Source organism: Stegodyphus dumicola, chromosome 9 (assembly GCF_044657685.1).
Source record: "Stegodyphus dumicola isolate Sdum_Otavi_A_Nest chromosome 9, ASM4465768v1".
Taxonomy (NCBI): Eukaryota; Metazoa; Arthropoda; class Arachnida; order Araneae; family Eresidae; genus Stegodyphus; species Stegodyphus dumicola.
In genome coordinates, this window is record NC_140776.1 from 8,325,727 (window position 1) to 8,350,919 (window position 25,193).

The 25,193-nt window shown below is 32.9% G+C and overlaps 1 protein-coding gene across 1 annotated transcript in view; it reads right to left on the bottom strand.

Moving 5' to 3' along the window:
• Positions 1 to 1,636: 1,636 nt before the first annotated feature.
• Positions 1,637 to 25,193, bottom strand: part of LOC118185388 (uncharacterized) — a 60,785-nt gene continuing 37,228 nt past the window's right edge. The window contains exons 2-3 of the mRNA XM_035355232.2: positions 7,449 to 7,683; positions 1,637 to 5,444 (exon numbers count right to left, since the gene is read on the bottom strand). Of these exons, the coding sequence (XP_035211123.1) occupies positions 5,075 to 5,444; positions 7,449 to 7,683 (605 nt within the window). The 3' untranslated portion in view covers positions 1,637 to 5,074. The remainder of the gene's footprint in view (positions 5,445 to 7,448; positions 7,684 to 25,193) is intronic.

The window sequence follows — 25,193 nt, forward strand, 5'->3', positions numbered from 1 at the left end:
AATCTTTGCGGTAATTCGCAACAAAATGTTATCATAGCAAGTTTTCGATTGTATCATTTGGCATTTTTTCCCCTTGAGATCGTTTTAAATATAGAGTGTTCTATATTCTGAATTTCAGGTGATATATATAATATATTCAGGGTGATTAATTCTTAAACCAGAAAACTGATCATAACTTTCCAACATCAAACTATTTTAAGCAATAAACTCGAAACAGCATATGAACACTAGACTGCGATTTCTTAAATGTTCGTGATTCGCATATTTTTAAAGTTTTTAATTATTTCTAAACTTTGTGAAATTTCAATAGCAAACCCTTAGAGGTGTTAAAGCGCAAACTGATATTCTGAGATCAAAATTTAAAATTTTAAAAACCTGCAAAAGTAATAAAGAAACAAAATAATAATTCTTAATCTGAAAGCATCAGAATTTAACGTTCGCTTCATCTGTATTTCAAGATCAGTAAAGTTTAGTTTATATTTTAATCTGTTTTGAATAATTTATTGAAACGCAAATATTTGTATTGCTTTCGTTATCAACAGATTTTATATTTTTAAAAATATCAATGCAACTCTTAAAATTCAGAGAAGAAATAGCATTCTCTTCTGTAAAACGAAATACAAGATTGTAGTTGATAACAGTGTCATGAAAAGTTTAAATAAATAAATTTGAGGAGTATGGATGAAATTAGCTTTCAAATATATGTAAAATTAAGTGTGAGATGCTTCTAAATAAGAATCTAGTATTTTTGATGCTCTTACGATGCTCTCTCTTTTAGATGCTTATTTATTTAGCGTAGTGTTTGTTTAATATTCAACGAATATTGCATTTATTTATTCTTATTATATGTGTGATCTATAGGAAAGGTATTATTATTATTTGATAGATGACCTCTGCTGCATAGACTCAGATTTCATTGTTGAATCAAAGTGTGCAAGAAACGGTATACGTTTCTCATTATCAATTTATTCTTTAACTGGTTTTTAACTTTGTTTTACACAGCATTTGCTGCAGCTGATGTTTTGGTCTGATTTACAAGTGAATTAAGAATTTAAACAGCATGGCTGTAGCTGATGTTTTGGTCTGATTTATAAGTGAATTAAGAATTTAAACAGCATTGCTGTAGCTAATGTTTTGGTCTGATTTATAAGTGAATTAAGAATTTAAACAGCATTGCTATAGCTGATGTTTTGGTTTGATTTATAAGTGAATTAAGAAATTTACATTTTAAAATGTAGGCAGTTTAAATTAAATTATCTCTAAGTTTTCTTCACGAAATAAAAAAAAAAATTACCTTAATATTATCAGCTAAACTTAAAATTAGTAAGGAAAACTAATTTATTCACACAAGTTCACCGAACAGCAAAAGAAAGAAAAACAATTATTTCAGAATTTAAAGCTTATAAAAAATGACATCTAGCAATAAAATAATAAATTTCTATGCATTTTGGCATTTCTTTTACTGAAAATTTTCTTTGTGCGATCCATTTTATTTTCATTAGGATGTTAGTATAAACGTGAATCGCATCAAACTTTACGAACTAAAAAAAATTGCAATAGGGTTTACTTAATGTAAACGTAGTGCTAAGAAAACGAATCACAACCAAGACGCTGTATAGTAAACAAAACACAACAGTTTCATGAAAAAATTTATTTTGTAGCCGACATCTCAATTTTTCTATGTACAATAGCATGGTGAAACTACATCATGACGTTGTTTGTTATCGGCCGGTTTGACGACGAATATCTTACAAGTGAAGTCTTTTGTTTCACAACATAAATAAATACATTTTACAAAAGGTGGGATTCGTATTTTACATCAGCATAATATGGCATTTTTATACATTGGAATAAATTTATCGAATAATACATTAACATGACATGAGCATGATGTTTACAGAACTATTAAATAAGGGTATCCATTTGAGATTACCTGAAACATTTTAGTTTCAAACCAACTTTATTATCTCAGTCTTAGAAACATGCATTTAAATAAATCCTTAGTTCATTATTCATTAATTCTTGAAACTAATGAAAAACTTATTTGCTATAAATTTATATGTTTTATATGTTATAAGTTCCTTCGAATAACAGAAACATAGTCTTAGCAAAACCATTGAAGATACAAAACTCGGTCTTTTCAGGAATGTGTAGAGACATTAGGATGTTTTGGCGCAAGAGACGTGAAAAATGTGTGATGCTCCCTCCGGGACTAGACCTCTCAAATACGCGCCGAGTGTACTAACCGTTACACCACGAAGGCATGCCTAAAGGAGGGAGAAAGTACCCTTTTTAAAGGGTGACTGGTGATTAATGGAGCCCAATCACCAAATCCTGGTGGGAAAGAATCATCATCCACCACCCTTTTAGTTCGGGCGCCATTACAGAGGCATTAAATTTATTTTAAAGCAGCGAAGGTGAAAAATGAGCAATGCCCTCGCCGAATCTCGAACCTGGACCTCTCGAATACGCGCCAAGTGTGCTACCCTTACACCACGAAGGCATTCAGAAAGGATGGAGAAAATACCTCGACGTATTTCGGTGGTATGCGAAGTGGATTTTGTATGCGAAGTGGATTTATTAATAAAATCCACTTCGCATAACAGCGAAAACTTTAAATAAAATGTTTAGACTAGCTTCGTATTTTTATAAATAAATTCAGAAGAAATAATAGAAAAAAGATTGCAATTTGGAACTATCGGTTTTCGATTAATTGTTATTAAAGTTTACGTGCAGTGAACTCAGAATATTAAATTGAAAAAGGATTAAATCGGAAATTATTTATTTGTGTCTAGGCAACTCGTAAAATTTTATATTCACTTCCAGATGTTCTGTCTCATTTTTCATGATATACTGAAGTGTTATTTAAAAAACTGAGTTTTAATATTAATTAAACGCTTTGGTTCTAATTAAAAAATGAAATTTTAATTTTTGAAGAAGAAAAATGTAAAATGTTTTCAATGAGAAAAACTTACCATAAGAGAAAGATTTATCCCGAAATCCTTATGAATGCATATTAATAATATATTCATTGTGTGCGTAGTATTAAAAAGCATATTTAAATATGAGCTGCAATACTTTATTTGCCGAAAATGATAAATCAAATTTATAAATTCGTTTTAAATTCAATAGATTAATATTTTAGATTATTAGTCCGATTAACTATTTGATATTTTATATTACTAACCTGACGGACTGTAGAAACCATTTAATGTATTTGGCTACAGTTTATTTGTTTTAAATTCGCAATGCTACTACATAATCAGTGAATGCATGAATTAGACCAGAAGATATATATCGATATTTATTTGATTTGCATTATTGATTCATTTCAAACTCATTAATAAATATTTAGAACTCCGTAGGAAAGCTAAAACTAAACCTATTTGCAAAATATAGAGTATTTTTAATTTTTCTGAACATCTTATTTATTCATTTATTGAAACGATTTTAAATTAAGTGTAATTTTATGAAATTTAAAAGAAAAATTAACTGTAATAAGTCATAAAAGTGATTTTAATTCCTTGCTTAGTTATAGCATTTTTATGTTAACTATGAAGAGTTGACCTCTTTGTTGTTGTGACTTATCTCACTTGTGTGATAGTAACATCAGAATAAGCCAACGAAATTCATCGTGGCAAGGGGTGAAAGATTGTGCCTGTCGTTGGCAACAGCCTTGAGCGCCATTCAAATGACAGTACGACTCTGCTCAGTTCCACCCCCAATTTTGGTTGAGACCCCTCCAGGGACGGATCTGAGGTCTCCCACTCCTCTTCCCCTACCACTAACCTCTCGAGAGGACTTCGGCTGGCCGCAAATTTAGAGTGTCCCTATGCCGCGCAGACTCAAGCATCCATCTTCGGGGTTCGAACCCGGGTCTTTCAATACGGCATTTAGGATCACTATTCCGGTTGGGAAGCACCGCTAATTGTAAGAAAGAAATGGTATTAACGATGTTGTCTGTATTGTTTTACATGTAACTCGTTACTAAGAATACATAAAATTTGAGTCATTATTCGTAACCTTTTGTGTGTTAGATTTAAATACCCTGTTGTTATAAATTAAGCAATAGGAAGCTAAAGTACGAAATTTTATATATTAAAAAGTAAAAGCTTGTTTTACAGTCTCGAAACTTTTTGAATTGAAGAGAAAGATGTTTTATCTGTGATAAGTAAAATTAAGAGCACATTTTACTCAATATTCATTGTCTGCAAAGACTCAAAACTTTGCAGTATATTCAAGAAATCGGGACATATCTCTTTTCTAATTTAAATAATATTTGTCAAAATAATCATAAAATTTTTTAACCTTTTTGCAATAAAGAGAAAGCGATATAGAAATATTTATACTTGATTACTGTTAGTGTTTCTAGTTTTCATTTCAAAACATTATCCAACATACGTCAATTTTTCCTGCAAAAATATGTTTCCTTCCTTTAAGAAAGGGCGGTTGTCAAAAACTTTTCGCCTGGTTTATTTTTTCAAATAATAATTTATTACTATACTTTGCAATATCTTCAACGGTTTTCTAAAAGTTTAAATAAGTCTTTCGAAACAAAGTTTCTGAATGCCGAACCACATGCACAATTAATCACAAAATGAAATAAAAAGTATTGCTTGAAAGTATTACGTGCGAAAGAACGAGATGATATTTTCACATTATGAAGGGATGAGTATGCTGTAAAACATTCAAAGTTACATACAATCGAGTTTAAGGAACGTCGTATTTGGCAGTTTTTTAAGTCAAAAAATAAACCGAGATCCAGACTTATAACTTTCGGTATTGCAGCAGGTCTACGTGAGAATCGAGGAACCGGGTTTCTTTTTTCCTTCGTTACGTCCAGCAGCGCTTAAGTATTTTTTAAATATAGTATTTTACAAATCTTCTCAGGAACTAACTCTGGAATCAGAAATTTACAAGTTCGGGAATGGGGCTCACCAACCCAATCCCAGTAGGAATAACACCTTGGAAATGGGTTTCACCTATATGCTGCAGCTATCCTTGATCACGTGTTGTTGACCATCTTTCATCACATTAAATAAATTAGATATTGTTCCTAAGAAGTGGTCCAATTTCAGCAGGGTGGTTCCCTGCTGAAATAAGGAGGTAGTGATGAGTTGGTAGACGTAGACATGGGAGATGTCGGAGAAGTGGCACTAGCCCCTGCCATAGGAGGAACACTGGAGGACGAGAAGTTGACTGGAAGGCCGATGGAGGCGGCCGGAGCTGAAGGGTACATGCGGTAGGCCATTGGCTTCTGGAGAGCCACTGCAGCAGCCTGGCGATAATACATGTCCATGCCAGAAACGCTGCTGAAAGGTAAGTTAGCAGCGTAGTGATTCAGCCAGTAAGGGGTGGTTTGGAGCATTCGTTGCACTGCTGCGTAGTTGCCGGCTTCCGCCAAGAGTTCCAGTCCCACTGCCGTCTGGCGTTTCCATTTTGTTCTACGAAGGAAACAAAAACAGAATAAATTTCAGTAACATAAAAACGAGAAAGAAGCGATCCTGACAGAAGGATCAGTGCAAACATATAAAACAGCTCAACTATCACACAAGAACAATGATATATAATAAAAAAGAACAAACATGTAAAGTAAGAACCAGAACAAATGGACATGCGAACAAAAGTAAAATGTTAAAAACTGAAGCAACAAGGAAAGGAACATTAGAGATGTAGTCTTTACAAGTAGTTCATGAAAGCACTGGCATTCCAGTATAGTTTGCTTAACTCAACCACGTTTCTGAGACTCTTTACCTAGTTCTGGGCGCATAAGAAGATGCTCTGCATTGGTGATGCCCGAACTCCCAATTTGGCATATACTAGATGGAAAGATGCCAATTTTATTAAGATGATGCGTCATGCAATCGTGGTCTGGTGCTTGCTAGGCGTTCAAACCGATCCTCTTTCCAATAGAACAAGAGATATAAAAGAAATGAGACTTTTAGCAGAATTATCCCAGCGGCGTTTACTAATTACACTCAGGTAGAGTAAGTTTCGTTCGGTTTAGTTTAGTTGGATTATGGCTACGCACAAAAGGACTAACTGCCTAAAAGGAAGACTTCTTAACAGAAACTCTCTCGTATTCACGTTACACGTAAGAAAAGCCACAAAATCTCCCTCGCAGTTCGAGTCCTTTCTTTAAGGTCCGAACCCGGGTCGAACTACCAAATTTTAGCTACTGCTCGGCTGGCCATGAGTTAAATAGCGTAAGAGCAATGGTCAGTGGTCACCAATTACATAATTTCTTTTATATTTTTTTAAACTTTTGCTTTTAGGGCAATATTTCGTCAAAAGTAATTATTGAAGGGAGAGAAGATAAAACCAAAGTATATTCACCTAAAAGGAGAGAAACAAAAGCAAAGTAAAAAGGAACAAGAAAAATTCACAATATTTAATTTTTATACCATCGCAAATATGTTTATCGCATTTGCAATAGTATAAAATCAGCAGCTTCAGTCAATAGTATAATCAAACATCAGAAGCTTCAGTGAATAGTATAAATATTTGTGGTCGGTTTTCGATTATTGAAGCAATAAAATTTTCGTTATCAAGTAAGTGAAAGATATTTCTGTGGTTATTTTTATCGGCACCGATTAACAACTTGATCAGACTTTCCCCTCCCTCCTAGAAAAAGGACAACCATTTCAGCAAAGTTGATATAGGAAACTTGTAACTTTTTCGAGCTTGGAATCATAGATGAAGATGGCATTATAATTTATCTTTTAATTTGATGATGAGTTTTACAAATAAATGAAATAATTCCATAATAAAAATTAAATAATAATAGGCAATCTATATTTTTTTTCCTTTTTTTTCTTTATTCAGATTATTTTAAAGAAAGCAAGAGAAGTTGTTAAATAAAATTGTTCAGTAGTAGTTGACAAATCTCATTAATATCACTGAAGCTACTTTATAGATACTTATAGTCCATTTCTGGTTTATTAAACTTTATAAGAGAATTTTTTAATTTTTTCTTATTTTTTATTTTGAAGATTCCTTCTCGCTTATCAAAATTAGCAGGAAATTACAGTACGCAAAGTAGAATTACGTAGGAGAAAAATAAGAATATCAAGAATATCTGAGACATTAAAATCTTCTCTTTGTTGAATAAAACAGTACATTCTTTAATAAATAACTTATTTTAACGATAGTATTTTCGAGCTTCATTTAGTAATAGAGTTCAGATTCGCTACAATTCATTTTTACTGCTTATACAATAGTTTTAGTTTACTAAATTTCTTAATTAAATGCACATAATTCTCTACGAATATAATTTTAACCTTTGCTTATTGCTATACCTCCTTTTCCTCTTAAAGTCTTGACACATTTTTAATGCAATTATCCTGAGTACCGAGATCTAATTTAACATTTTGATGCACGCATAATTTTATTTATTCTTAATTATAACAAATAAGCAGTCGTGTATTGGAAAGGGATTCATATTTTACCTTCTGTTCTGGTACCACGTCTTCACTTGTGTGTCTGTGAGGTTGAGTTTGGCAGCGAGTTCCATCCGATCCTGAACACTCAAATATTTTTGTCTTTCAAAGCTCTTTTCTAAAGTTTGAAGCTGGTGATCGGTGAAAGCTGTTCTCGCTTTTCTCTGCTTTTTAACTTTCAGGTTGTACGGAGGGCTGTTAGAAGGATCTGGACTGTTCGAAGCATCTAACCCGGAATGGTCGTCTGCAAAAAAAAAAAAAAAAAAAAAAAGAGAATGTATCACTTAAGTGTAAGTTAAAAAACAAGATTTCAAAAAGTTAAAATTTTTAATGGCCGATGGAATAACTTTACTTGATTAAAACTGAAACTAAAGTGAATGGATATCTTCAATAACAGCACTTGATAGTACTTTTAAAATATGCGTCTGAGTACGAGTAGCAATATCATTTAAAACTCTCATTCTAAGCCATTTGGAATAAGGATCGAAACAATAATTGAAAAAGTATAAAAAGGAATTGAAAAGTTATTTCATATATGATGCTAAAAACCTTTTTATAAAATTAATTATACTAATGTTAGAAGCATTTTCAAGCAACTTATTTTCGCAAGAAGTTTCTCACGAGCTTATGTTGAATTAAGTTTATTTGTTTCGATTCTTTTATTTGTAGTAATAAAAATACAGGTTTACATGACCTTCAGAAACTTACAACGTAAAGTTCCAGTGGATTATCTTATAATTATCTCGCTCATTTATTTATTTTAATTACTTAATTAGTTTTTACTGCTCTTTACGTATTTATTTAACTTAAGTGTAATACTTATTACTGATACTTTTGAATTTACTGATTGTGAACACTGTACTGTGAATACATCATAAAAACCACGCTCCAAATAAAAAAAATATAAAAATAAAATAAAATAAATAAAATAAAATATCTGAAGGATTTCATATTTTATATTACGCCCAAACGTTTTATATGTTTGTCACCTTTATTTATTAAATATCATGATCATCTATCTCTCTATACAGTGTTGCAATTGCTCGCTTTGAAATCGTTGAGTATGTTAATCAAAAATTCTTTAATATTTGACAGAATAGGAAATAGATAATAAAACAGATTCCAAATCTGGGCTTCCAGATGCCCGTATTCGAATGAACGACTACGTTATTCAAAATTGGATATCTCTAGGTACCGTTGTTTTTTCACAGTGCGAGAAAAATACATATATTTATGCAGATTCTTCATTCTTTAATTTCTTTAAATATAATACAGGGCTCTAATATTGGTTGGCAACAACCTGAAAAGTGAAATGACTTTTATAGTGAACCGACGCAAAATGCCAAAATGAAATTAATAGCCCATTTGGGCAAATTGCCCCTTTGAATTAAAAAGATAAATGAAAATCGGAAAAGATAAAATCAACTTCATACAATGCGTGAATTGCCAAAGCGATGCTTATTCATTACTCGCTTAGCCTTAACGTCAAAAATAATCAGATATATCTTCATAACAGCGTTTCTAACATCAAAATGGAACTTTTTTACGATTGGGAAGACACTATGTACGTTAAGAAAGTAATATTGTTATTATTTTTAATCAAGTTTCTTGTTTATTAGTTAACACATGTTAATCTAAATGATTTGAAATGCTATCAGACTTTCATCTACTTAATGTTTGTTCTAATTATTTATCCTAATTGTGTATTATTTTTCTTCTACTAAGTATGTGTATTAAGGTATATTTTACTATTTGAAAATTCCTTATTTACTTAATCCTTTAATATTTTTCTTTAATTTTTCATTTGTAAAGTGAATGTGAACTAATGTTTCCGTAAATGTTCTCTAATGAGAACCTACCTTCTAAGGGATATAACCTTTAAATGTTCTATTATGAAAAGTAACTAAGTTTAACATTCATTTTTTTTTTTTTTCTAACAGCATGTAAACTAGGCACATAATGTTCTATTCGAACGAAATGTGCCTCAAACGATCTTTCTCACCCAATTTTTAGACGTTACCAGGAATTAAAATTTACTATCATAACAAATCTTATATGCTGTAACTCTTTTGGGGTTAGAAACAGAAAACAATATCTCTTTTTAAACATGAAGATTTTCCTCTAGATAAGTAACTAAATAAGCACTTAATTTTGGAAGGAAAATTATATCATTTCCCCGAAACTTAGTATCGCTTTCCCTTTGAAAATAATGAGAGAAACAAGAAAACTAATCATTTTTATCACTGTACAACATTAAAAGAAATGAACAAATGAAAAACACTGTAATTTAATATCAGGAAAAAGCAATGTTTCCCACGATTTTCAGAAGTAATATAATAACTTCTAAACAAGTTTCGAAGGATTATGAATCCTGTTAAACTAAAAAAAAATAGGTCGCTTTAAAGTATTAGGGTTAACTGAACAACCGGCTGGTGTGAAAAAGCAGTAACAAAGTGTTGGAAAATTTCCCACTTTTGCTATTACACGCTTTTTTTTACGTGGCCATTTTGAATAACTGCAGAAAAAACGTTTTATAATTCTAAAAGCATCTAGAAAAACATGACTCTAATTTGTCTCCTTACGGATAATATTCGTGCGAATTTTACCCCTTATTTGTAAACAAGGAAATATCAACGTGCAAGAGTTTATATTTGGAATAAAGAATCCTCGCCGTCCCCCCTCCCAAAAAAAGTATTCTGATAATATTTTGGAGGAATTAAAACATCTGCTATGAAATTTAGCATTTCCAATTTTGAATTCCTTTTATTATTCCTTCCTTAAATGAGTTTTAAATATTGCCAGACTTATTTGTCATATAGCATTTCTTTTTAACCCTTTGTTGCATACAAATAATCTAGAGAAGTTAAACGAAAATGTTTGTAGTTTTTCTACTTAAAATAACCTTGGTAATAATAAAAAAAATTAATTTTATTCAAATATTTTTTTAAATAATGGCTACAGTTTGTTCACTGTAGTGGACAGCATGCATATACGTACATGCATACAAATCTCTTCCCAACGATTTCCAGTCATTGCACTTGAAATCATTTCCTGCCTTGTTTGCAGTGATCATTACCATCTTCTAAATGGTAAATCTACAACTGAAATGTACTTACAGATCCCCTCAAATACCTTCATTTCGTCGATTGTGATTGAATTCATTTTGCTACGATTTTGTAACCTGTACCTATTGGATTCAAATGTCAAATGTTCTAGAAATTCCTTGCCGAACATAAACATTTCCAGTGGTGTTTTGATTTGATAAGCAGTCCATTTGGGTTTCAATTCACTCTATCTACTTTTTCTATTTTTCTAGATCTTTATCTACCCACTCCAAAATTTTCTCAAACTGGCATTTAAAATAAAATGTCTAATATGACTAATTACGAATAAAACATGGCAGTATAAGAAAATGTAAGCAATATTATATAATGTTCACTATGAGAAATGGTACTAACTTGGAAACAGAAGTAGCAACCATTTTCCAAATAGCAATGCTTTATTTAGTGATGCTATATAGCCATCTATGATCGAGAGTTGAAAGTTCTAATAATATAGAATGAATAAACACAGGAATGGAATCTGTTAAGGCATTTACAGAAGAATAAACAAATTTAAACTTTTGTCTACTAGAGTGGACGTGATGCAACAAAGTGTTAATTTCCTGTGGTAATGTGGAAAAAGTGTAAATTAAGCATTATATGATGTGTAGATTGATGAGAGTGTGTTTACTAATAACTAATTAATGTAAAGCTTAATTTGTTAACAAATTATTAGTCTTTTTTAATTTAAAGTACGCTTGTATTGTCGGATCACCAGAATATGCGTCATCAAAGACCAAATTAACATGAGGACATATCAACGTAAAATTTTATTGTCCTTTGAATTGACCTTTACGACTGAGGAAAGAGATCGGCACTGCATTTAGTAAAAAGTCCAGAACTTTCGAAACTGTTAAAATAACTTATAATTATAATAAAATAATAATAAAAGTAAATCATAACATGTACAATAATTATACATGTACATGTACAATAAATACTTTAATAAATAAATTTTTATGCTTATAACTTCAGTAAAGTAATCGTTATATATATATAGAGAGAGAGAGAGAAAGAGAGAGAGAGAGAAACACGAAGGAAAGCTTCAAATTAATGAATTTTATATAGAAATTTATTCAGTAAGACTAAAACGTAAAATCCTGTGCTATTGCTGCAAAGATAATGTTTAATAAAGTAATAGAGAATAAAAAGGTTATTTTCTTCTGTGAAATTTAGAAAGCAAATGAGCACTAGTATAGTCATAAATAATTGGCAATTTAAGAATCAACTGTGTATTTAGAATTTACAAATACCAATTAATTATTCCAAATACTATAATACACGTTTGCTTTCTAAATTGCCAATTATTTGCCACAACAGTAGTGTACATTTGCTTTCTAAATTGTCAATTATTTGCTTCCACAGTAGTGCATATTTGCTTTCTGAATAGCCAATTATTTTTTATCAGAATAGAGCCCATTTGCTATCTAAATTTCACAGGAGATAATTTCCTTTATATTCTCTATTAATTTATGTATGTAATATATATATAGATATAGATAGATAGATAGATAGATATAGATCGTACTTTATAAAGTTTAAACTGCATATGAAAAAAAACTATTTTCATTAGAACAATTCTTAAATTTTTTGCTTTGTTTTTCATGATTTGTGAAAATTTGATGTCTACTAGCAGCAATAAGTCTTCCCCCCCCCCATAATCGATAAAGAATTTTAAATAGAACTATGGCCTCTTGTAACTTTGATTTCTTTCATTGTGACCTCCACAGCAATAAGTCTTCCCCCCCCCATAATCGATAAAGAATTTTAAATAGAACTATGGCCTCTTGTAACTTTGATTTCTTTCATTGTGACCTCCACAGCGTTTGCTCAATGGTGCAGACAAATAGATACGAAACAGCTTCGGTTTGGGTGGGCCCGAAAGTCTTTTCTTCTTTTCTCAATTTCTCTCTGCCTGTCTCTGCTTTTGAATTGTACCTTCGGGTTCTTCTCTGTCCGCCTACTATCGCATATGTAATCCTCATCTCGCTAAAGTGCAAATAATAATAACACGTACTGAAAAAATAAAACGGGAATAAATCACGAAAACGAGAAGAAAAAAAGTAAGGTGAAACGAAAAGAAAGACAGGGGGATAGGAAATGTTATTCCTAACCGTAATCGTCGTAGAGGCTGTCATATGGCAGAGGGAGTTTAGTGGAAATAATTGGAGTTAGCGGTGAGAAAAACGATTTTCAGTCACTGCTAATAACGGTAGTGACTTGATTTGCTTATTTTTTTTTTTCATTCTTTCTAATGCAGTCACACTCGAAATCCACTGTAAGAGTGTAAATGCTGTTCTGCTTCTATTCCCAAACTTTTCCAGGAGAGGAAAAAAAAAAAAAAAAAAAAAAAGACAGAATCACCTTTTATTTAAGAAAAACGTTCTCTAGAAATAGAGAGAGGAGGCAGAGAAGAAATCCTCGGTGAAGGGATATTGTCTGGGAATACGAAAATATATGGTCTGCAAATGAAGGAAATTTGGTAAAAGTAATCGAAGGCTAAAAAGCCCCCCCCACCACCACCACCACATTCGCCTTCTGCGCCTTCCCTACTGCAGTGGCATTGTGTAAAATTACCGCTATCTTTTATCGCTAAGCATAAAACGTTATAAGTGTGCGACGGAGTGTAGCATCACGGTTGAAAACTATTCCAGTTCGATTTATTTATGCTCTTTTTTCATACGCTAATGTGGATGATTCGATTTGGTAACGTTTTCCTTCTCTCATTCTTCTATTAAATGATTGGTCTACGAACTTACCTTTCAAATGCCCCACAAATTATTTAGCTTAGAGCAGAGATTCTCAACCGGTGGTACGCAAAGAAACAAAGTAAGTGAAAAAGCATTTTTAACGATTAAATTCAAAAATCTCGTAAAGAAAAAGAACAATTGATAGAAATTTTCGAATAGAGGACTACGTTATTCAAAATTAGATGTCTTCAGGTACCGTTGTTTTTTCAAAGTGCTAGAAACATACGTACATTCATGCAGGATCTTCATTATTTAATTTCTTAAAATATAATGCAGGGCGATAATATTGGATGGCAACAGTTTGAAAAGTGAACCGACGCAAAATGCCAAAATGAAATTTATAACCCTTCTGGGCAAATTGCCCCTCTGGGCTGATAATCTGTAAATGCATGTTGGAAACTTTATTTATTAGAAATCAAGAAGTATTATTCTTGTAAAATGCAATTTCCTTTCTAAACATTAAGAGCATGGAACTAAATGTATAAGGTATTTTCTCCCTCCTTTCCGCATGCCTTTGTGGTATAACAGGAAGCAAGATCGACGCGTATTCGTTAGCTCGAAGTTTGAATTCCGGCGAGGGCGCTGGGCATTTCTTAAGTTTACCGACCAGAATGTAAATTGTGAATGAGAGTGTGTTTTGAGGTTTTGGGATTGTAAGACGGAGCATGTTTCTGCTTCTCGAGGCCACGTTACTTTAGTTCTATCATCGCCGACGAGTTTGAAATTATTCGGTTGCGCTTGTTGCTGACGATTTATAAATTGTTACTCCGGTTAGAGTTCTTGAGCCGACTCTTAAACTTAAACATAATTATGTAGGCTTTGACAATTAAACTCGTTTCGACTTTTAATTCGTCTGTTAGTTTCATCAACATAAATGGTGGCTGTTTTTGGTTGTTGTTGTTGTCGTCTTGCCATATTACTCATATTACGTGGAACAAATGGTTCCCAGAGCCTACTCCGAAGAGAGGTTGGATTTCTATTTTTCACCCCCCCCCCAATTTTGAGGGAGAGCTACCCGAGACGGAATCCGGGGACTGATTTTGTTAAGCACAAAAAGTGCACTCATGTTCAAGTTCTGTTTTAATAAAAGAGTTCTTTTAAATTTTTTCAAGTCTCTGCAGTTACTCGACACACAGCCATAATTCGCTGCACGTTTTTTAAGAGTTTGGAAATAAATTACGCTTCCAAAGAAAGTCAAATCCCGTAAATGTTAAAAAACATAGGGATTTAAGTTACCTTTTTAAATAATTGCAAAAACTGGTATTCTTTACAAATGAAATTTCATTGTATTTTGTTTATTATAATTAGGTTTTCTCAGAAACAGAAAACTTTTCAGATTACCTTTAGAATTTCATAGCAGATTTTGAGAGGGTATTTCAAGCCAAGCGCTGAAAACTTGCAAATACCATATTTCTCAAAAAGGTTTCTTAGACTCATCGCGGGAAAAACTTCCTCCACCCTCAAAGCTCAGTACCGAACTGAACGGGAAGGTGTACCAGGGGACAATAGAATTGGCTGAGAGAGGGAGGGTGATAAGTAGGCTGTTGATGAAGAACGAGCAAACAAAACGAGATTCGCCCGTGCATCAGCAATATAATAAGCTCCATCGCTAATATTACAGTAGGGAAAAAATATTAAAAGTGGGGAAAAAAGAAAGGGAAGGAGAAGTCCCCGTAATTGAACACTGTCAGTTTGAGATGCACCGACTAGGTGTGTAATTTCCGCCGGCGCCAAGGTAGAGTCTTCGGTAGCCCGGTTGTCACGACCAGCCCTATAATCAGCCGCTTACGCCACCTCAATCTATGGACCCACTGCCCATTGGCCATTGTCTTCTTCACTAAACCCTCACTTCACTTCTTTTCTATTCAACATTTCCTTTTTTATGGGTAATTTTTCTCTTTCTTTTACAAATTTCATGTGGTATGTAGCAGAAAAACTGGTATAAATCCCCTTAATTTTAATGCGCAGATACGAGCTGTTCTGTAATATTTACTTCAGATGGAATGGTTTTAAGAAAATGTAACGTTTTCAAAGTATGGGTGTAATTAGCTTTACAACTCGGCAAATAAAATTACATCGCTTTTGCATAAATGCCGTAAATTTGCCTAAACTATTTTAATTTTTATTTTAACAAGAAATGAAAATATTTTGATAAAATAATACCAGTTTGGTAACTATAAAACTTATATAATAATCTCGAAATATTAATTAAGGAATCTAACTCGCGATAGTCATTCTGTTTTAATCACCATTCAATGACACATTTATAAAATAATGTGTGTAAAGTCTTACATCTATACAAAAAGATATATAATTTAAGAATTGCATTTTGTTATAAACCTGCAGTGTCTATGATTAACTGTGCTTGGAAAGGACAGGGTTTTAAAAATTAAAAATTGAAGATTTAATTGAAATCTGATTAAAAATTTAAGGCTGAGTGCGAAATGCAGCTTAACATTATTTCAGAATATAGAAAACAATTAATTAAAGTAAAGTAAAAGTAAGAATGGCTTCTTTGAGCAGGAATACAAAGGAATCTGTTTTTCATTTGCAATGAATGTGAAAAAAATTAGGAAATTTCAGTGCAGAGAACTCTTTTTCTTTTAAGTAAAACATGAGACAAGTTACCAGCTTTCAGCGATTTGATTCGTTTAGCCATTTTATGAAAGGAGAAAAAATAGATCAGCAATTGTTTTAGAACAATTAAACAGTAACAACATTGCAAGTTAAATAGATAATATTAGTTAATTTTATTAAAATATATGCCTATTAAAGTCTGATACCCGTCCTTCTTATGGGGATATTTGTGTCAAGCATGATCTCTTATTCGTTTAAAATTACTTCGATCCTTTGAAGTTAATTAAAGTTAATTTCAGCTTCTGAAATAAAGTGAATATGAAATGATAAAAAGGGGGTGGGAGATAAAAGTTATTATATTGGTATTTTAATTCAATAACTTCGGATAAAATAGCACTTTGTCATCCATCAAAATCAGAAAAAAATTCGGCTTCGTTTATTAATATATTATAAATTTAACTTGCGAAATAACCCTATGATTTTTAATAACAGAGTATGTTTCATTTCCGAAATGCTAAAGAAAATTTCGAAAGCTCGTGCTTTTGTCGCCAGAACGGTGTTTTATAACCGCGATACCTCGTTTCAAAACTTGTCGAACACTTTTTACAGTTTCAACTTCGGCAACTCTGTTGCATTTATATACGAAATTAGAAACAATTCGGTTTTGTTTATTGATGAATTCTAAATTTAACTTGCGAATTAAGTTTTGTAAAAGAATACGTTTCATTTCCGATATGCCAAAGAAAATTTTGAAAAATTCGTGGTTTTATCACCAGAACAATGTTTTATAACTGCGATATCTCGTTTCAAAAGTGTGAACATTTTTACTGTTTTAACTTCTATGTCTCTGTTACATTTATGAGAATAACTTATCAGTTTCTCAGAAAAAAATAGTTGAATGCTGACTTCTTTACACTTATATATATATATATATAATTTGGCCACAGTTCTCTTGCAAAATAGTGTTTATGTTTAATTTCGAATACAGAATTATGTCGCAATACCGGACATTCAGCTGCAAAAACAAATTACTTGAAACTGAGTTGTGATATTACAGCATTAAAAATGAGAGAAAGCTTTCGGAGACCATCACAATCCATATAAAGTCTCGCATACACAATCAAGCTTTGTTTTTGCGCCTTGATGCAGCAATTCCTATTAAGGATTCCATTGCAAAAGTAATCATCTTCCGCTGGAAAAGCTGTGGGGACTTGCGCCACGCCGGCTGTTCGGGACACATGAGCTGGTATCACGAGATCTCTCTAAATGCAATCGCATGCCTCACTTACCGAAATTCGACAGAGGGAGGAAGGAAGTCAGAATTCAAGACCAATATAGGAGATAAACGCAGCACGCAAGCGTTTAAGATAGAGTTGAAAATCACGGACAGTCAAGGCGCGGGCAGACTTGGTCATTCCCACGGTGCCACGCTTCCGGTGCAACTCTGGAGGAGGAGAACGGGGAGGAGGGGGATTCGAGACCGTCGGACGGACTATCGGTCGGTAAACTCAAGTCGAACCCATTATCATGATCAGGTAAAGAGCGGTTAGGGACGTCCTTCTGGTACGAGGGGTCCGGTCTTGCTTTGGTGACCACCAAGACCACTCAAGGATGAAAACAGTCCTTGGAGCGTGGGAAGACTGCGGGGAGGTTCTTCGGATTTGCATCGGAAATTAAAGGCTGCACCGACATTTTGTCCGCTTTTTATGTCTGTCTGTCCCCCCCCCCGTATTCAGATGTGACGGGCTTCAGGTAGAAGTTCACGATTCCCTAAGTGCAAATTACAGTTAGAACGAATGGTAGGTGTCGACTGAGAATCAGCGAAATTGCGCACCGTGACTTCACCCCTGCTACTTAGGAGGTTAATAGGCCACCTACTCAGTAAAAGTCAAGCTATTCTAACGTAAGTTACTGTTAAGAAACGTAAGTTACTGTTAAGAAACGTAAGTTACTGTTAAGGCTCAATAACCATTTCTAGGTCATGCAAATTTTGCTTCTGTTAAGCCGTATTAGCTTTCACGTATCTATATGTAACAGATTGAAGAAAGAATTTATTTAAAACAATGTAAAACTTCTAAATCTACCGAAAATGTTGTTAGCTCAAGATAAAGAAGGACTCAGATGATACCGAGAGAACGTGTTTATACATGTATATACATACATATGTATATTTTTAATGTACATAAATTATTTAGCTGAATTCAGAAAAACATTTACAATTCGGGCTTCTAAGTGTCCATGTTTCGGGAGGAGGCCGAAGTATATTAAAAATAGACAGCTTAGGTAATGTCGTTTTTCTACAATGCGAGGAACATAATACGAGCATACAGATTCCACATTGTTTATTTATTTTTAGAAATAAGACATGGCGATAACATTTAGCGGCAACAGTTTGAAAAGTGATTCGGATAGAAAAGTGACGCGGATGAAAAGTGAGTTTCGAAATTAATAGAACACCTGCTGCTAAAAAAGAATGAAAGCCGTACATGGGGTGGTTTACATAAAAACTGAAAAGTATTATCTTACATTCACAAACATCTACGAAGAATTCAAATATCATTCCTTCATATATCAAAGCTGGGGTTAGAATTTTTCTGGGGTTAGGATTCATTCACGCAATTCAACTATCACCTTTTACACTGATTTCAGAGAAGAAGTTCTTACTTTATTAAAATAAAATATTATAAAGAATTTATTAGACACATTTTATTAAAAACATTTCACCCAGGCGCAGCTCGAAAGTGAAGTTAAATAATTATATTAATTAAAAATTTGGTAATCAAATTAACAACAAATGTCATTTAAGTAACCTATAGTATTAAAAATAAAACTCCTTAGTTTTAAAGAATTCCTTTTAACATATTCATTATAAAAAAGCACTGCTTTTTCTTTTAGTAGTCTACATTTGTTTACAAGCTAAAGAAAAATTTTATGAAAAAAAGTTATAAGCTAAAATTTTAAAAGCTAAGCCTTATTTTTACAAGCTAAAGCTTAGTTAATTTAGTACCTTGGTTAATTTTGAGTGCACAGAAGTAAAATGAGATTCTGCTGGGGAAGAGGTATTGACACTCAATGGTTGCACACCTCTTGAAAATGAATAGAAAAAAAAATAAAATAAGAAAGTGATAATACAGCTTTTCCGCATGCATTTTTATTTCCACTTCATGTGTTCTTTTATTAAAAGTTTGTTTTGCCATTTTGAATTTTCTAATTTTAATTTTAACAAAAGCAATTTTTTTTTATAATTTTAAGAATTGCAGTATCATTATTTCATATATTTTTTTCTAAATTCTTTTGCTTGCTTATTTAGAATTATTTTTACTTTAAGTTAACCTTAAAATTTAATCTTACGCTGAATTCCGTCTTTGCAGCAGTTTGTGCAGGATGAAATTTAAAGTTCGTTTTACATTATTAAAATTATATATAGTAATAATAATATATATATATATATATATATATATTATATATGTAAGAAAAATAACAATATGTAAAAGATAAATTATACTTTAAATTAGCGACATAAATTAATCTCCCTTCTCTATTCTAAAAATAGTAATCTCTCTTTACACTGCGCCATTTCGAGACTAATCTACGTCATGTCACTTTTACATAATTCTGATAATGTAAATGGAACCGAAACTCAAACAGCCAATAATAAATTTACAGCGGTATTAATTATCCAATCAAAATGCTTTGAAAACCAAAAATAACTCAGTCTAAATTAAGATTTCACCCTGAATATAAAGCACTCGCTTGCTGCACTTCAGCCTAGCTGGACCACTGTGTGCTGCTTCCTTGTTACTTTAAAGTTATCAAAAATGCAAACATTTTGAAATAGGCACAAATAATGAGCCAAGTTGTTTGTGGCCGCAATAAGTTTACTGTAATAAAAAAGACGTTACAATATTGCTGGTGTATCCGTAATGAAGAGCATGAATTTGATGGTGTGGAATGCTGAAATGCCAATTCGCAGTAAATAGGAAACTGGCAGTCGAGGCACATTAAATCTTCATTTTATTTTAGTAAACATGTTGCGATCACAAACAACTTGACACATTATTTGTGCTTATTTCAAAATGTTTGCATTTTTGATAACTTTGCAGTAAGGAGGAAGCAGCAGTCCAGCTACGCCGAAGTGCAAGCAAGTACGTTATGTTCAGGGCGAAACCTTAAATACTGAGTTAGTTTTGATTCTCAGTGCCTTTTGATTGAATAATTAATACCGCTGTAAAATTATTATTAAATGTTTGAGTTTTAGTTCCATTTACATCATCACAATTACGCAAAAGTCTCGAAATGACGAAGTGACAAGAGAGATTACTATTTTTAGCATAGAAAAGGGAAATTAATTTACGCTGCTAACTTAAATTATAATTTTTATCTTTTACGTATTCTTTATTTTTCTTACTTTCCTGTTTCTCTATATTCGCTGTCTTTGTATGAACGATATACGTTGCAATAAGAAAAAATATCCCCCAAAATAAGCACTTCGACTACATCGATGCATTATATTATGCATTGCATTATTATGGCATCAGTCATATGCATTATATAATTATGCCATTGATCATCGATTGATGAAGCGCTGCAAGTTAATAATATTTAGCTCGGAAAATCTTAACATTCGATTCTAATTGCGCGTTAGCAATTGAAGCCAGCAAAAAGGGTACAAGAATTAATTTAAGTTTTGGTTAATAGTACTCGTATTAAAAATATGCATCTTAAATGTACGACTACGTATGTGCATAACAAATGTCTAAAACTTGCACAATTATAAATAAACAAAATGAAGAAATTATAGCTAAATTTTAACAAAGCAAATATTCTTTAAACGGCGCCCAGACGGTTAGTAGTTAGGTGAGCCTGACTGCGAAACCGTAAAGACCGTGTTCGAATCACCGAGAAGGCATGGATGTAAAATTGTTTGTCCCTTCATAGAAGATAACGCTGACCGCCTATTAGGTGCCTCCACAATAAAACGGCTGCACGCGTTCCAATGGAACATTTATTCTCCTTCTATATTCATGTATGAACGCTCGCCATTCTTAGCATAAGCTGCTATTATTTGTCTCTCGGTGTAAAAGTAAAGATTTAGAGTCTTCACTGTTATCTAGAAGATCTAATGGGAAAGATGTTTGCCGCGATGTCACAAGGTTTAGAGTTCAAGTCGAGACGGAGACAGAAATTTTATGCTTTTGTTTTTCTTTTTTTCAACCAGTCATCTTAAACATATGGCGTGCACTCCAGTTCATAATTGCTAATTGCAAATGATAATTTAGAACAAAACATATTATTTAGATTACATGTCCTACGAATATGATTAATAGCCCAGTCATCAAAGCATCTCGAATTTAATTCATTTAAGACAGGAAGCATTCACAACAACGTGCGTTGTGGGCACCTTTACTTGCCAAGTGCCCTAACAGAGCATTTAATCGAAAGAACAAAACGAGCGTTATCGCGTGGTGTTGGCTAGAGGAAGTGCCTTTTTACAATCTATTCTCATTGTTCTAACTCAATGACCACTGCAGAGATATCGCGGTTAATTGCCAGGGGAGTGCAATGGGTCATTTGTTATGCCTTTTGTTGAGCATGGACAGGAACTTCGGCAATAAGTTCGGAAGTGAAGTGACATGCAAGACGAGACGCTAATCAAATGACATTTTGTAACTCATTATCCGGTTTAATATTTCCTCCGGTTAAGATTATGACACTTAAACGATGACAACGTGCGCTGATAGCCGAACAAAGCTCTTATGTGTTTACTTATTAAGTTTAAAAATAATGGTTAAAAGCATAGTAACGAGATCGAAAAGAGATAAGAAAAGGGCAGGCAAGCAAATAAAAACAACAGCAAACTGTGAAGTGTTATTTATATTGTGAATCTTCAATATTAATCCCTTTTGATTGTCCCGCCATAGTGATAATGTGGATAATTCCACCCCCATTTCTGCTTCTAGTCATCAATTTTAAATACACAATGCCTTACTTTACAGCAGGGGTTCTCAAACATTTCTAATTTTGTACAACATAAATATGAAACAAAAATATATGTACCACCATAAAAGCATTTTGTCATTAAAAATCAATGCATTCTAAATGGAGTGTATGTAATCAAAGAATAAAATCCCTTTAAATTTATATTATTTAATTATATTCGTAAATGAAACTTTTACATTACAATAAAATACAAATAAGTATACTACGAGTATATATAATATATATATATATATATATATATATAACAATTGTGGTAAATAGTGAGTGATAATACATATGTTAAGCAAATAATATAGTTGTACAAAGCAGAGAAGACGCCTGAGTCACAGGGCCAGCACTGACAAGATGCGCTTAAAAATATGCATACGTTCTGTCTTTTTGACATTTTAGCTATTATAAGGTTTCAAAAAATGGTGAATGTTGTGAATGTTTTTTACCACCAATTATTTGAGAGGACTTTCTGAGATAACTGACTTCTGGTATTAATAGTGTACACGAATCATACCGAGAAAAGACTGTCCTGGAAAAGTTCAACAACTGATGCTTCCAAAAGTCTAAATGCATGAACAAATGTCCTTTCTAAGGCAGAAGGTGTAATAAGCAAGTCTTTGGAGCTCCCGTCCATCAGCATTGCGTAGAAAAATGAAATTGTTGGAACATTAAAATAAAAAAATATATTTTAGTAATTTATGGAGAAGAATAAGCATTAGATATGACAAATATCCAGTCCGAGTCTTTGGATATGTATAAGAACGTCTCTGATTTTGGCCCTAAGGTGTCTGTTTTTTATTGCGTATTTCTTAAATGGTATTAGATTGTTGTTAGGCTTAATCAGATGTTTACCATCTGTTAGATTACAGTCAAAAATGTAATGATCAGGGTCAACCCTTTCGCCACGTGTGCAGAGATCCGTGGGGCACATGCCTATGTCATGGAAGTAGTCATTTCGACATTAGAGCCGTAAAAGTCCAAAAACTTGAAAATATATGTGTTTCTGAATAATAAGGATTAAAACAAAACGTTAAAAGAGTTGCAATTTTATATTCATTTTGAACATCATTTAATTTTTTCCTGTAAAAATTGTACCATTAAAAATATTGGATAATTTTTCATTAAGACTTTTTTTATACTTTTTAGATATCTGAATCATAAAGTGTAAAGCCATTACGTTATTTCGAAACAGGAGATGTGAAAAATGAGCAATGCCCTCGACAGGACTCGAACCTCGGCCCTCTCGAGTACGCGCCGAGCATGCTGGCCATTACACCACGAAGGCATAGTGAGAAGGCGGGAGAAATACCTTATAAAAGTTAAAAATATCATTTCTTAGGCACGCTTTAAAAACATTGAAAGGTTATGCATAAAAATAAAGGATTAGATATATCAAAATGAATTCTGCTTAATTTTCAAGCTACTTTTTTTACATTTATTACAAGATATTTCATTTGACATCACAAAAATTAAAATTATGTTACACTTTAAAAATTAGGTAACGTTCGATCTTAGAGTGATATTGGATTTCCAGGAAAGATCTGAGCATTTGTAGGGTGTCCGACACATTTTCATTTTTTCAACCATTCTTTCGAAGAACGCTTAATGCAAGAAATAAAAGCGAGCAGAAATTTGCATTTTCAGTTTTCGAGTCAGACTTTGAAACTTAATTGGACTAATATACATGAATTATTCAACGTAGCAACGCTTAACTCGTGTAAGTTTGGCAAGTTCATAAATATTTTTCATTCATATGAGTATAACTCTCATTTGATATATTCGATTTCCTTCGTTAATTTGCAATTATTAACAAACAGTAGTTACTAAGAAATCGATTTTTAAGATTTAAGTCTAAAAATAGCACAAGTTTACACAGGTAGCCTTCACGAACATTGCTATAATCAATGAATCCAATGTTGTTTGAATTGCGAAGTCTTATTTTTGCAGGTGTTGCATTCAATTTCGCTTTAATCGCTGGAAAAATTAAACGATACGTTCTCCTTATCAATTCCCGAAACCATCTTTCCAGAGTTAACATTATTTTCAATTCAGTTAGTTCCGCCATCCCCACGCAAGCAGAAACAGAAATAGTCGACAAACCCCATATTTACTTGTAGTTGATATCTCCGAAGTCAAAAATCAAAGCGCACGCTTATGAAAACTTCGCCACGTGGCCCCTATTGTGTTTGAAACAAGAGGGGCGAAACCCCCCACTAAATACACGCTACAGTTCTCGCACGAGGACACCCCCTCGAGAAAGGGCACATGCTTCCCTTATTAAATCCGTGTAGAATGCCACGTGCGACAGTTGTTATAGCAACACGCGAGCCTGTGTCCCACTGTCCGGTACGTGTCATAAACGCCGTGTTTCTGCTTCTACTCGGCGTTGGCCAATGGTCGATACCCACTTTGACCCGTTCGTTCTGTTATTACCATCATTATCGAGAGTGTACTCGTTGTTGCTGTTGGTGTTCTGATTCACCGATTGATTCGAGTGAATTATTCAGTAAATATTGCCATTTCCGACTTTCATTAGGACTCGTATAAACACACATTCGGAGTGTTTATTTGGAAAATTCGGCCGGGTGTGACGAGAGAATGTAAAAGGTGGTCGCTGCTAATTGGGTGTTGTGTGACATACCCGGACTTTGAGAACTGACAGACAAAGGGCGAGCAGGATGTCTGAGGCAGGGATTGTCACAAAGTGAAACACTGGAACAATTATATGAATTGGAATATAAGTGAATGCAGTGAAAAGGTAGAAATCAAAGCTCTCTTTTTCAAAGCGCTTTGCACAAAACCGTTGCAACATCAGATATCCCTTAGCTGTCTGTTTCAACTTTTAACATCTGTCTGTGCAATCAATAGTCAGAAGTGTCATTCGGAAAAACGTTAATTATTCCTTTTTAGACACTCATTTCGGATTACGTAAGAGACTGCATTCGCTTGTACATGTGTTTATTATTGATCTGTTATTCTCGTTCAAATAATGTTCTCTTCCTTTTTAATCTTGTTCTAATTAGAAAGGTCGAAATTAAATGAAAATTGCTTTTCACTGACAATTTCTTGCAAAATTTTTCGTCGTTAACTTTCCTAAATTGCTTTTAAACAGCAAATTACAATGAAAGCAATTCTGAAGTTGAGACAACAGCAAAACCTTATTTTAATTCATTTGAAACTTCTTACCAAAGAATTCAATAATAATAATAATAATAATAATATGTAGTCCCTTAGATAATGTAAAATCTGAAAGCTTTCAGATTAAGCCCAAAGGGACTTTTATTTTTAACGTTTTGTGTGTTACCTTTATTTATTAAATATCATGTTCTTAGCAC